The 12,730-nt window shown below is 48.1% G+C and overlaps 2 protein-coding genes across 2 annotated transcripts; both read left to right on the top strand.

Moving 5' to 3' along the window:
* The first annotated feature begins 270 nt into the window (after positions 1-270).
* LOC130369757 (5,6-dihydroxyindole-2-carboxylic acid oxidase-like) lies at positions 271-6,462 on the top strand. The gene is made up of 7 exons (XM_056575292.1): positions 271-740; positions 1,246-1,568; positions 1,921-2,125; positions 3,460-3,627; positions 4,098-4,277; positions 4,511-4,657; positions 5,340-6,462. Exons 1-7 carry the CDS (start codon positions 380-382, stop codon positions 5,525-5,527), a joined length of 1,572 nt encoding a protein of 523 aa, XP_056431267.1. The 5' UTR covers positions 271-379; the 3' UTR covers positions 5,528-6,462.
* Positions 6,463-6,755: 293 nt separating this feature from the next.
* On the top strand, positions 6,756-11,792 carry LOC130369769 (leucine rich adaptor protein 1-like). Its single transcript, XM_056575313.1, has 2 exons — positions 6,756-7,458; positions 9,789-11,792. Exons 1-2 carry the CDS (start codon positions 7,249-7,251, stop codon positions 10,179-10,181), a joined length of 603 nt encoding a protein of 200 aa, XP_056431288.1. The 5' UTR covers positions 6,756-7,248; the 3' UTR covers positions 10,182-11,792.
* Positions 11,793-12,730: the final 938 nt, after the last annotated feature.

The raw sequence follows: 12,730 nt of genomic DNA, 5'->3' as shown, positions 1-12,730 counted from the left end.
CATCAATTACGTTTTTTTTTTATATTGATTTGATACTTCCTTACGCTTCATACGAAATGATGTGTTGAAGTGTTAAACTCGATTCTGTACCACACTAACTCGTTCTTTAGACGAATGGCATAATGGCTGACCTGACCGCATCACATTTCCGAGCCCCCTGGCACTGTGATGAGATGATCACGAGGGCCCCCGCACAATCCACCAAACCATGCGCTAATGCTCTACTTAAGCCCAACGCTCCTCTTCTGCTGCGCAATTGGGGCCCTCTGATTCTACGCACAACACGGAGGCTGAGCCAGTTGCCGGGGCGCTGTTCTGAAGGAAACAAGACCTTTAAGTCAGCATTTTCAAGATACCATTTTTATTTTTTGGAGGGAATATGTTGAAGTGCGGATCGTTGTTGTTGGTGCTCCTGGGGGTCGGGTGGGTCAGCGCCCAGTTCCCCCGGGAGTGCGTCACCCCCGACGGGCTGAGGAGCGCCGAGTGCTGCCCGTCGCCCCTGGGTCTCCCTAACGACCAGTGCGGCTCTAGCTCGGGACGCGGACAGTGCGTGGCGTTGACGGTGGACTCGCGCGCCCACGGGCCGCAGTACCCCCACGACGGCCGGGACGACCGGGAGCGGTGGCCGGTGCGCTTCTTCGCGCGCTCATGCCAGTGCAACGGGAACTTTAGCGGCTATAACTGCGGGCGGTGCCGGCACGGCCTGACAGGGGTGAACTGCGACCAGGCGGTGTCTGTGGGTGAGTGGATGGGTTTTTATTTACCGTATTGTACTGTAGGCTATTATATGACGGTATATAATCTTACGTTGATGGGTGGGAATTAAGGGATCGAATTTAGTAAATTCTCCCTTAGACATACATAGCAGAGCAATGAGTGGATAATTTAAATTGAAATAACTTGCAAAAGTTAGTTTTTTCAATGCTTAAAATGTTGAAAAACGCAAGAAAGAACTGAAGTAAGGAAGAAAGGAAGGAGAGGGCGAGAGAGTGAGAGAGTGCGAGAGGGAGAGGGGGAGAGAGAGAGAGAGAGAGAGAGAGAGAGAGAGAGAGAGAGAGAGAGAGAGAGAGAGAGAGAGAGAGAGAGAGAGAGAGAGAGAGAGAATATGAGAGAGAAAGGAAGAAAGGAAGAAAGAGAAAAAATCAAGTGATGGGATGGTCCTTTTTTCTGCCTCATTCACTCACTTCCTCACACACTGATCCACAACATCCCCCCCCCCCCACTCCCTCCCCCCTCGGGCTCCAGTGAGACGCAACGTGATGCTGCTCAGCGCGGCGGAGAAGAGCGCGTTCGTGAGCGCGCTGGACCAGGCCAAGCGCACCGTGCACCCCGACCTCGTGATCGCCACGCGCCGCTATGAGGAGATCTTCGGGCCCGACGAGAACACCGTGCAGTTCGAGAACGTGACCATCTACAACTTCTTCGTGTGGAGCCACTACTACTCCGTGAGCAAGACCTTCCTGGGCGCGGGCCAGGCCAGCTTCGGCGGGGTGGACTTCTCGCACGAGGGGCCCGGGTTCGTGACGTGGCACAGGTACCACCTGATCCAGCTCGAGAGAGACATGCAGGTGAGCTTATCAAATGCGAGCATCGAAATTTCATGATGTGTTTTATTGTGTTTATTTGACGTATTTGGGTGGAATTTAACGAGATGTTTGTGTCATTATCAGCAAAAACATATAAAAAATTATGTTTATTTTTATTTTTAATTTGTATATTTACTAATTAACAAATTTTAAGACATATTTATCTGTACAGTTTCCGGCCTCAAAAACCGGTGGCATTAAATGCAATTGCTTTTTATGAACCTGAATCTTGGGAAATTTGACTTCAAACCAATCATCAATCAATATATCATCAATCATCCATATCTGGGCCGAGAGCGACCCACCTTACTGTTTCATATCAATCCCCCCCCAGGACATGCTGCAGGACCCAAGCTTTGCGCTGCCCTACTGGAACTTCGCCATCGGGGGCAGCACCTGCGACATCTGCACCGACGACCTGATGGGCGCCCGCAACAGCTTCGACATCAACGCCCTGAGCTCCAACTCCATCTTCGCCCAGTGGAGGGTGATGTGTGAGAGTGTGGAGGACTACGACACCTTTGGCACCATCTGCAACAGTACGACACGCCCTACACTGACGTAACTGTTCCCCCCTTAACCCAGCCCGCCCCCACCCCTCTTACACACTTATTGTGTTGTGTGTTGTTCGTCCTGGCACTTAATGTACACACTTATTGTGTGTTTGTAGGTCCTGGCACTTCATGTACGCACTTATTGTATGTTGTACGTACTGGCACCTAAAAAAAGAACTTAGCATTGTGTGGCATCTTATCCTAGCTTTCTTTGTTGCACACGGGGAATGCGTTAACCTAGCAGTTTCAATGGTTCTTTGCACATCCCTACTGTACCGACAGCGATATATTGTTTCCCCTTCTTCTAACATATATACTTATTGTAAGCCGCTTTGGATAAAAGCGTGAATGTTACGATTATTTCCGCTGTGAGTCCCCGGGGGTTATAAGTAATGAGGTGGCGGAATAACTGGCTTTTTATTCCAAGAGTACCCTGACAAAACCCCTCAGTCCAACGCCTTGGCCAACGTTGATTAAGACCATAGGAACTCCACACAGAACGCAGTGCAACCAGGAGAGTTTTAGTACTTCTAATGCTACAAGCCTCCAGGATTACTTTAATAATCGGCCTGCTGCATACCACGGCAGGACTCGTGTCGACATGTGACCGCAGCCGCTTGGGCGATTACGTTCAGGAAGTATTACTGGCGGTGGTGGGGCAGTCTCACACTGTTCTCTTTGAACCTGCCAAATCTCAGAGAATCGAACCACCCTGTAACGCAGTACGGATCACAGCATCACAAAGCCGCCAGTGTGTTGAGTAAGACCTGTAGGTTTTTATGTGTGTGTGTGTGTGTGTGTTTGTCTGTGTGTGTTTGTGTGTGTGTGTGTGTGTGTTTGTGAGTGTGTGTTTGTGTGTGTGTGTGTGTGTGGATGTGTGTGTGTGTGCCCCATGCGTAAGACCCGTAGGTTTTTATATCTGAGTGTGTGTGTGTGCGCGTGTTTGTGTGTATGTGTGTGTGTTTGTGAGTGTGTGTTCGTGTGTGTGTGTATGTGTGTGGATGTGTGTGTGTATGTGTGTGGATGTGTGTGTGTGTGTGCCCCATGCGTAAGACCCGTAGGTTTTTATATTTGAGTGTGTCTGTGTGTCTGTCCGCGTGTGTGTATGCGTGTGTGTTTGTGCGTGTGTGTTTGTGTGTGTGTGTGTGTGTTTGTATTTGTGTGTGTGTGTGTGTGTGTGTGTGTGTGTGTGTGTGAGGGAATTTGTGCATATGTGTGTGTGTGTGTGCGTGCGTGCGTGCCTGTGTGTGTGCGCGCCCCGCGGTCACCCCCCCCCCCCACTGGCCTCACCCTCCCCTCCCCCCTCCTTGCCCCTCCAGGCTCAGAGACCTCGCCCATCCAGAGGAACCCGGCAGGGAACGTGAACCGGCCCATGGTGCAGCGACTCCCCGAGCCCCAGGACGTGGCCGACTGCCTGCAGGTCAACGCCTTCGACACACCCCCCTACTACTCCACCTCCTCCGAGAGCTTCCGCAACACCATCGAAGGTGAGCTGTCGAACGCAGCCGGCTGGGGGGTGAGAGATGGTTGAGGGGCGAGGGGTACCTTCAGGTACTGGGGGGTACGATCCCCGAACGGTACGCAGACCTGTTGACCTAGAACAGGAGGACTGCTGACTTCTCCCTGCTCGGCTAAGACACACACACACACACACACAAACCTATTACCACGTCTCAATTCACACCGAGTTGTCGTGGATGGAAGCGTCTGCAGGATGACATTGTTTACAATTTAAATTACAAAATGGCCACGTCCATAGGCACCCAAACATGATTTGCACTCAAATCAAAATCCCCAAATAGTGTTGTACACAAACATGCATACTGACACACACACACACGCACACACAAACACGCACACACACACACGCCTACACACACACGCCCACACACAACAACCTCCAGCTCTGACTCAATGCACCGTGTCCGACCTTGTCCGTTCCCTGCTCCGTCCGCAGGCTACAGCGCCCCCCAGGGGAACTACGACCCCGCCGTCCGCAGCCTGCACAACCTGGCCCATCTGTTCCTGAACGGCACCGGCGGCCAGACCCACCTCTCCCCCAACGACCCCATCTTCGTCCTGCTCCACACCTACACCGACGCCATCTTCGACGAGTGGCTGAGGAGACACGGCCCCGGTTGGTCTATCTGTCTGTCTGTCTGTCTGTCTGTCTGTCTGTCTATCTTTCTCTCTTTTCTATATCTCTATCTCTCTTTCTATCCATTCATATATCCATACCTCAACGCTTTGTAAACAAATAATAAGGTAACGTCAAACAGCTGACAGCTGACAGCTAACAGCTAGCCGCTAACAGCTAGCCGCTAACAGCTAGCCGCTAACAGCTCCATCTCCGTCTCAACCCTCCAACAGAACAGGCCATCTATCCGGACGAGAACGCCCCCATCGGCCACAACAAGGGCTACAACATGGTTCCCTTCTGGCCCCCGGTCACCAACAATGAGATGTTCCTCACCGCACCGGAGAACCTCGGCTACTCCTACGACGCCGTGTGGCCAGGTACAGGACACCAGGCCCAGACATGAGCCACTACCGGGCCGGTTGACGGACTCACTCAGGCGTTAGGGACTCTCTTCAGGCTCCAGTGATTTCACCGCATTTCAAACACAATCTCAAACCCCAAAAACGCACGAAAAATGTAGCTGTGTTCGAAATCTTTCCCTGTTCACTCACTCACTATTCCCTCTATAGTGTTTATGATATATATAGGGAACGGACAAACAAGAATTCGGACACTACGCTGAACATTTCTACTCGACCGCATTGCATTGTGGTATACGGGAGTGACATATAGGGAACATCGTATGTTCGCTCAAATTGTGGGTATTTTATGTCCACTATATTGTGAATGAAATGAAAACCACTGAAAATTCCAACAGCACTACAAAATGGCGAGCACCCTATATAGTGCACTATATCCCTGATAGGGAACGATTTCAGACACAGCTTTAGATTCACCCAAATTTGGTTCAACTTCAGACAACTGAAGACTAAATATACTTTTAAATAAGAAAACTATAAACATTTGCAAAATGCATTCATTTACCCTATTTTGTTATTTGATCTCCTCATTCAATCGTGAGTTGCTGAGGGTCAATTATGACAACCAGAGGGATTTGAAGCCGATCATGTTTGACGCCATATTAACGACCATGGCCGTCTTCCTCCATGCGCTCCGCAGCCGCGCCCTTCACCATGACGGAGATCATCATCATCGTCATCGTGGCCTCCCTCCTCCTCGTCGCTATCGTCTTCGCCGCCGCCACCTGCGCCCTCCGCAGCAAGTCCAGCGGGATGGACGGCCGCCAGCCCCTGCTCGGAGAGCAGTACCAGCGCTACGACGACGAGAAGAGCCAGTCCGTGGTCTAGGTCCCGCCCCCATGGTCCTTCTAGACCAATCGGTGGGCTAGTAGAGCGCCTGAGTGGTCTCTGTAGACCTAGCGCTGGTCTGGAACACGGCGGGTTTTCTTTAAAGGACATGCAGCTATAAACGTGTGTGTCATTTGTTCAGGTGTCTACGAACACACACATTGTGCGAGCAAGGGTATGGAATAATGACGCGTCATTTGAAACAGTGGGATGCGTGTAACTTATCAAAATGACACACTTAAATACAATATGCAGGGTAGTAGAAACCTTTGTTGAAGAAGAAGGAATATAGAGGTGAAAGACGTCCGCAGAATTGTTAACTGATCCAATAGGCCGGTTGGTAGCTTAGTGGTAAACTGAGCAATACATATGTTTATTTATTTAAGTAAAAGTAATTTGATTTTGAAAATAAAGTAAGGACAGGACACCTATATGATTGTGATTCATCAAATGCAAGGCTTCAACAATCAGATAATGGTTCTGATATTTTATAAAGTAAATGAACATGAATCGAATGAATGAATATCAAAAAAAGTGTGCTTTTCACGTTATAGGAGTTTTGAATACAAATGAATAGACAACCGCTCAAATGTAATTCCCACAGTGATCAGTGTTGCTGTATTGTTGCCATTTTTGTGTAAAGTTGTTTATGTTTTTGTATGTCTCTAAATAAATAACGGTGGTGAGGTCAATACAATCTGTTACACTTTACTGTAACCCTAAACCTAAGAAAAACTTGAAATAGAATGAGGTAATACATAGGTCAACATATCGTACCATCTCAAAGCAAACATTACATCGTGAAATAGCATTATGTAAGGCTCTGTTAGACACCATCTTGCTGGAGGTTTTGTTGTCCACATGGGGGTGCCATTGTGCAACCTCAGAAACAGAAAGGCATCGATTGAGAGGCGTCACAGGTGAAATAAAGAAATACAGACATTTGCTATCGTGTTTTATTAAACCAACACTTGCTTTTGTATTTTTTTTTTAATTTGCCTGCAGGCCTAAAAGGCAATGTGTGATTTAAAAAAAGGTGAAGTCTAAAATTATATTAGGCATTATTATTATTTACTCATCAAGTGGGAAATAGAGGACATCCCCTAATTCAAGTCATGATTGAAACACAACCGGACAAAATGTAAGACTATAATCTCCTCGTACCAGGCATATAGAAAGAGGCCTGCATCTACATGGGTCCCTTCCCACCTGTCGGGGGGTCGGGTTTCAGGCCGTCTGGGTGTGTCCACGCCCAACAGCACGTTATACTAATCACACCGTCCCGCCTTGCGACGTACGCCGCACACACACTGTTCCCTGCTCGGACGTCCTGAACGCTACCAGCGCCGGCCGCTCCCCTCCACCGAGGTTGTATATATATCTATATCTGCGAGCCTGCGCTGTTTTCTGCTGTATCCTCCGTTTGCATTGGTTAACAAAGTACTTGGCAACAAGTGTGGTTTGTTGGGGCCAAACGACCTCCTCTTAAGAGTGGAGAGAGGGGACTTGCTCGTTGTGGACAGTTTGCTGCCCGGTTCCTCCACCACCACCTCCCAGCCTCCGACCTATTCTCTGCTTATGAAGTCATTGGGAGTAGTTCTGAGGTCGGAACCCCATAATCTGCTGCGCTGACGGCTCGGAGCTATTGGCAGTGATTGTACCGCGCCGAGACAGCCTTGCAAAAGGACACTTTTTGTTGTTGTATACGTTCGGATTTGAGCATGGACGAGGACAGCGTCATGCCGGATTTTAAGGATCTGGAGGCTAAACTGGGTCGCAAAGTCCCCGAGAGTCTGGTTCGGTCTCTGGTGGAAGGGAAGGTGGACAAGAAGCAGGAGAAGTCCAGTGGGAGCACAGCGGTAAAGTGCCGGGCCAACTCTGCAGACCTGAAGCGACTGCAGAGCAAGATGCTGTTTCTGAAGCAGGAAATGGTGAGTGATCCCCACTTGATTGCATGGATTGATGCAATCTGTCCGCTGAGTAGTTCGAACGCAACAGGACTCTGATCTGTTTGAATGTGATTGCAGTCCCCCATGGCAGGACACCCAAGGTGTAAACCGATACCTTTTTGATTTATATCTATATCTTGTCAAGTAGATCTACCGACTTGTGTCCCAAGACCAATGTGAGGGTAATTGCTTTAGGATGATTCAGTTGCCATCTATAAAATACATTCGATTATTAATATAGGGCAATTGTCCCTGATTGGACAGATTAGATGCATTTCATCTGCAACCTGACCATGCATACAGGTGGTTTATATGGGCCTTGGAAACATTATTGAAAACATATGATCAGTGATGATTGACAGCCTTTCAACATGTGTCATGATGATTCTAACCAATCAGCGCAGTGACAAAAAAGTGTCACCTTTTTACCGTCCTTCCTCAAATATCTTCCGATATTTTAATGAAATGATGCCTAAGCCATTCCGTTTTTCCAACATCAACCACTTTGTTGAGTTTTTGTATTCAAGGTCCTTGCAGCAGCTTAACTTAAGTCGATACGAGTGTCAAGTCGTCTCAGTTGACCCTCAATCAGGGAAAATCCCCTTCGGATCGCCAGGGTCATTCGTGCCCTGAGTTAGGCCTGGGCAGATGGTCAAGTTGACCGCGTTTCCCCAGCTGTAGTCGAGCCCTGTCATTATACTGAGTCAGCTCAGCAGCGAACAAAACAAACGAAAACATTTCAACTCGACCTGGAAGTACTGAATAATTCATGAGATGACCTCACTTAGAGTGAGCTGAGATTTGAGATGTTATCAGTGCATATTCAACTAGTCTCCAGGGGGAAGGGAACAGCCGCACAAAGGGACTGTTTAAATCCATTATGAGACTACTTAGTCTGCGCTGTCTTCCTGGTCCCTTTTGTGCTGCAGTGAACCCAGACTGTGTTTACATCTTAATCCCTAATCCAGTCGAGCCAACGTCTCTTCCTCCTCTTTGACGTTCAGACGTTCATGTCGTACGGCAGACATAATGCATGGGACCACTGGAACATGTCGCGTGCAGCCATGCGTGGATTGGCTTTCGGTCTTTGAGAGGATAAACATGGTATCCAAAATCCTGACCCTTAGGTCCTAAATTAACTTTAGTGTGTGCGTGCGCGTGCCTTTGTGTGATATACATTTGCTCGAATATGATATGGACACAAACAAGTCATCAATCATAATCAAGTTAACATGCAAGAATAAAATGGCAGTGAGGGCAAACCCTTCCCATGCCTATATAGCAACCCTTCATGCAGACATCCTTGCGTTACACCTCTGCAGATCCAAGCAGGAGCCACTAACCCAGCTCCCTTTGCATGAGGAGATAAGCCCCTCACGCAGTGCCTCAGTGGTTATCAACAGTGGCCAGGTTTATTGTTGTTCAACAAGCAGCCACACACATACAGCTCTTGTTTTATCAAGGCCGTTCACAGCGGTGGGGAAACAGTCTTTTCAGCGCCTGCAGGGATCAGTGTGTGTTTGGGTACTGGGGGGGGGGGAGGGTCTGGCTCAGAGACTCACACCCAGAGACCAGAGAGTGCATCTGACCGGCGGAGCTAATCAAAGGCACGGTTGTGTCCGTGGCAGGAAGTTAAGACGAGCCGCTGTCTCTGTCTGGTTCACTGTGACCCTCTTAAGTCGAGGACTGAGTTCACTGACTGGTGCCAATACAGGGAGAACAACAGATCCATATCAACACAGTGGACACCTTTTTTGTTTATGTATTGTTATGTCTGCCACCACGAGAATTACAGCACAGGATGTTCTGTCCAGTGAGCGCGGAATGAAAACATGACAGTTTGTTTTCAACAGGTGGAATGAACTGCCCGCTCGCCCTTATACGGCTGACAGTGTTTTTATTTTCTTCTGCTCGACTATCTTGTTTATACTTGGCTTCTAGCAACTATTGGATGTGATTAAGGTGACACACCGAAGAGGACTCAAGGACGTGTGTGTGTGTGTGTGTGTGTGTGTGTGTGTGTGTGTGTGTGTGTGTGTGTGTGTGTGTGTGTGTGTGTGTGTGTGTGTGTGTGTGTGTGTGTGTGTGTGTGTGTGTGTGTGTGTGTGTGGCAATCTCGATCGATCTGTGGGCCTCCATCAACCTCCAACGCCCTTCTGTGAGGTTTATCACCCCGCCCTTCCTATATGTCCACCTGATACGCGAATACGCTCCCACAAAACAGTAGATTGATGCTCAAGGTACAACTGTGTGTGTGTGTGTACCTATGTGTATGCTTGTTCTAATGTGCTCTGTGTCCCCTTCAATCGTAGGCCCACTTGCGAGCCATTGACGGGCAGCTGATGCAGCAGCTCATGTCCATCAACGAGGGCATCGAGTCCATCCGCTGGGTGATGGACGACAAGGGGGGCGTGGCCAGCCAGGAGGGCAGCCTGATGGGCAGCCTGTACAGCCTATCGGACAGCCAGGACGGGTCTTCGCTGCGCGGGAGCTTCAACAGCCTGAACGACGGCAACAGCGACGGGCTGGACGGGCTGTCGGTCGGAAGCTACCTGGACACCTTAGGGGAGGACCTCCCGGACCAGCCCTCGCCCACGGATCTCGAGACATTTGAGGAGAAAAGCGTCATTAACGGCGAGACGGCGTTCGGCAAATCGCCGCTTAAACTCAGGGTTGAATCCGATGAGTACTACTGCTTCGGGTAGAGAGGAGAAGTGCACAGTCGTGGTGCTTCATCCGGATTGTTTTAATGTGTTTTTTATTTTTAAAGGAAGGATGTGCAGAAATGACGGCCGATAATCTGTTTTGGAAAAGACGTTGGGATTGACTCTCGTAGCAACAAGTGGGCGCCAGGTTGTTGTGAATAAATTATCTTGACGATACCGCGAATCCTAATTCTTAATTTATGTGTATGGGGTAAACGCTAAGGTCACACATTGCCACTTGCCAGTCAATATAGAGGCTCCAGAAGAATAATTTGCCGGTTCATTTCTGTGTTTTGTTTTTTCATGCTTTGTTTATTCATATGCTTCAGCATCACAGGCTATTTTATCACCCCATGTGCTATCCCCTTTGAATAATAAGCTTGACAGCGGAGCAGTGCCTCGTAAAGTGGATTTAAGTGCAGCCCTGACATCTGGAACTCCCACATCTGGAACTCCCACCGCCACACTGCATTCTGGGAGAAATTGTCTCTTTAAATGCGTCGCTAAACGTGTTCACACGGTAGCTGTTGCGTCAGTCAGTTGATCTGGCGTCTCGGAAATAATAATAAAAGGTTTAATGACTGTTGTAACTTTTATTCAAGGTTGCTGTTAATGGAGGTGCAAACGGCGTCAAGTGCAATTATCTCGGTAAATGTTGTGCAATTTTCTTTTCCGATCCAAAGTTCTTTTTTTTTTTTTTTTTTTTTTGATTTTTTTTCTAATTTGGGCTTTTCTACGATTGCTATTGTCTGTACGTTACTGTAAAGCCTTTCACACCGGTTTTAGAAAGTACTCTCGTTGTTCAAGGGTGATTCCAAAACAGTTGCTTGGATGTTTGTCCGCCCAAAGCTATACTATTGTGGCCTTTTTGAAGGTGCTTTAAGCATTTAAGCATTTAAGCTTGCATACCTGTTTGTGGTGTGGCACGGTCGGTCGGGTGATAAGACAAACACATGTGAAACGTGTGTGTGTGTGTGTGTGTGTGTGTGTGTGTGTGTGTGTGTGTGTGTGTGTGTGTGTGTGTGTGTGTGTGTGTGTGTGTGTGTCTGTGTCTGTCTAGTGGGCTACTTTCAAAATAAGCTCTGTTTTTATCTAAAACAAAACGAAATTGCCAAGAAAAAAGATTCTGGTCTTGCTTGATCAGTTGTCTTCGTTTTTGGTACCGATGTACTGAACTGCGTGTTCGGTGTTTCCTTCATATTGTTGTTTTGCAACGTTTATTTTTAAGTCAAGTCAAAATGATAATATATTGTGATCTTTCTAACCCCTGTGTGCAATAGTTTGTATTGCCTTATAGAGAAATTGAACTGCATGCTTGTTCAACGAGGGCGAGAAGGAGAGTCTAAAAGGAAGAGGAAGAGAGTATGAGACAGAATAAAACATGTCTGTTACACATCCTGCCCTCTTCTGCCAAGAATGAGTTCCAATGATCCTACATTTTGAATGTGTAACGTGGCAAAGACTAAGGCCTGTATTAAATCAGGTCAACCCTCCTTAAACTCAATTTGACTCATTCATTTATTTCGTAAATGACTGTTCTTTTTGTGCCAGAAATAATTTTTAGGCTTTTTGCAGAGGAAGGGAATTCTGTGTAGTGCTGGGCTGATATGGTGGTGGAAGGGGATGGGAGACAAAGCATCTTGTTTCAGCCTTGAAATCGCCTGGTAATCCCTGTTATCCCAGTACGTTGCTTGCACCCGGTTAATTCCAACTAGCCCCGGTCAGAAACCAGACAGAGTTAGTAGCCATGCGATTTTTCACCATTGTTTTGTTTCGGCGCTCTCATTTACGATGGATGTGAGTTACACACACACACACCCACACACACACTGAGAGAGACACACACACACACACACACACATACATACACCGAGGGAGACATACACACACACACACGTACCTCGAGAGACGCATACCCCCCCCCCCCACACACACACACACACACGCACACACGCACACACAGTCTCATTGATGTTCCCGGGATAATCAGAGCTCCAGACAGAATGCCCACTGGGAAAGTCATCACTCGGGAAGCTGAGAACACTTGGTCTCCGTGGCCAGGGAATAAATGAGTGACCATGATGGGGCGAAACTTTCCAGCGCTAAAGTTACACTCTCTTTATGCGCCGTGACACTGGACCCTCGGTTGGGCCAGCCATGGCGCTGTTTGATCAGCCACAGCTTATTCTATTCTTAATGAGCCCTCCGGGGGCTGGGGGTTGGGTAAATGCCGGGGTTTCGGATTTCAGACTCATCCAATGGTTTCTTTTTGACGAGGAGGCCAGAGTGTAAAGAACCTGAACCCTTTGCTCATTGTATGTGCAGCGTTTTGAATTGGCTGCATGGGTGGTGAGGAAAACACGATAGCACAGATGTTGAACAGCATCAGCTCAGTTTCAGCTCAACCCGCATTCAATGATTCACCCTAGCCACACAGATTGAGCTGTCCCACCTGCAGTGCCAGCTTGTCCCCATTTGGTTTTATGTTACTGGTCTTATCACTTCTACATGGAGCGTTTGACATGCTTAAAATGTCCTTCAAGCTAAAC

Source organism: Gadus chalcogrammus, chromosome 17, assembly GCF_026213295.1.
Source record: "Gadus chalcogrammus isolate NIFS_2021 chromosome 17, NIFS_Gcha_1.0, whole genome shotgun sequence".
Classification (NCBI taxonomy): Eukaryota; Metazoa; Chordata; class Actinopteri; order Gadiformes; family Gadidae; genus Gadus; species Gadus chalcogrammus.
This window is presented reverse-complemented; position numbering and strand designations above follow the sequence as displayed.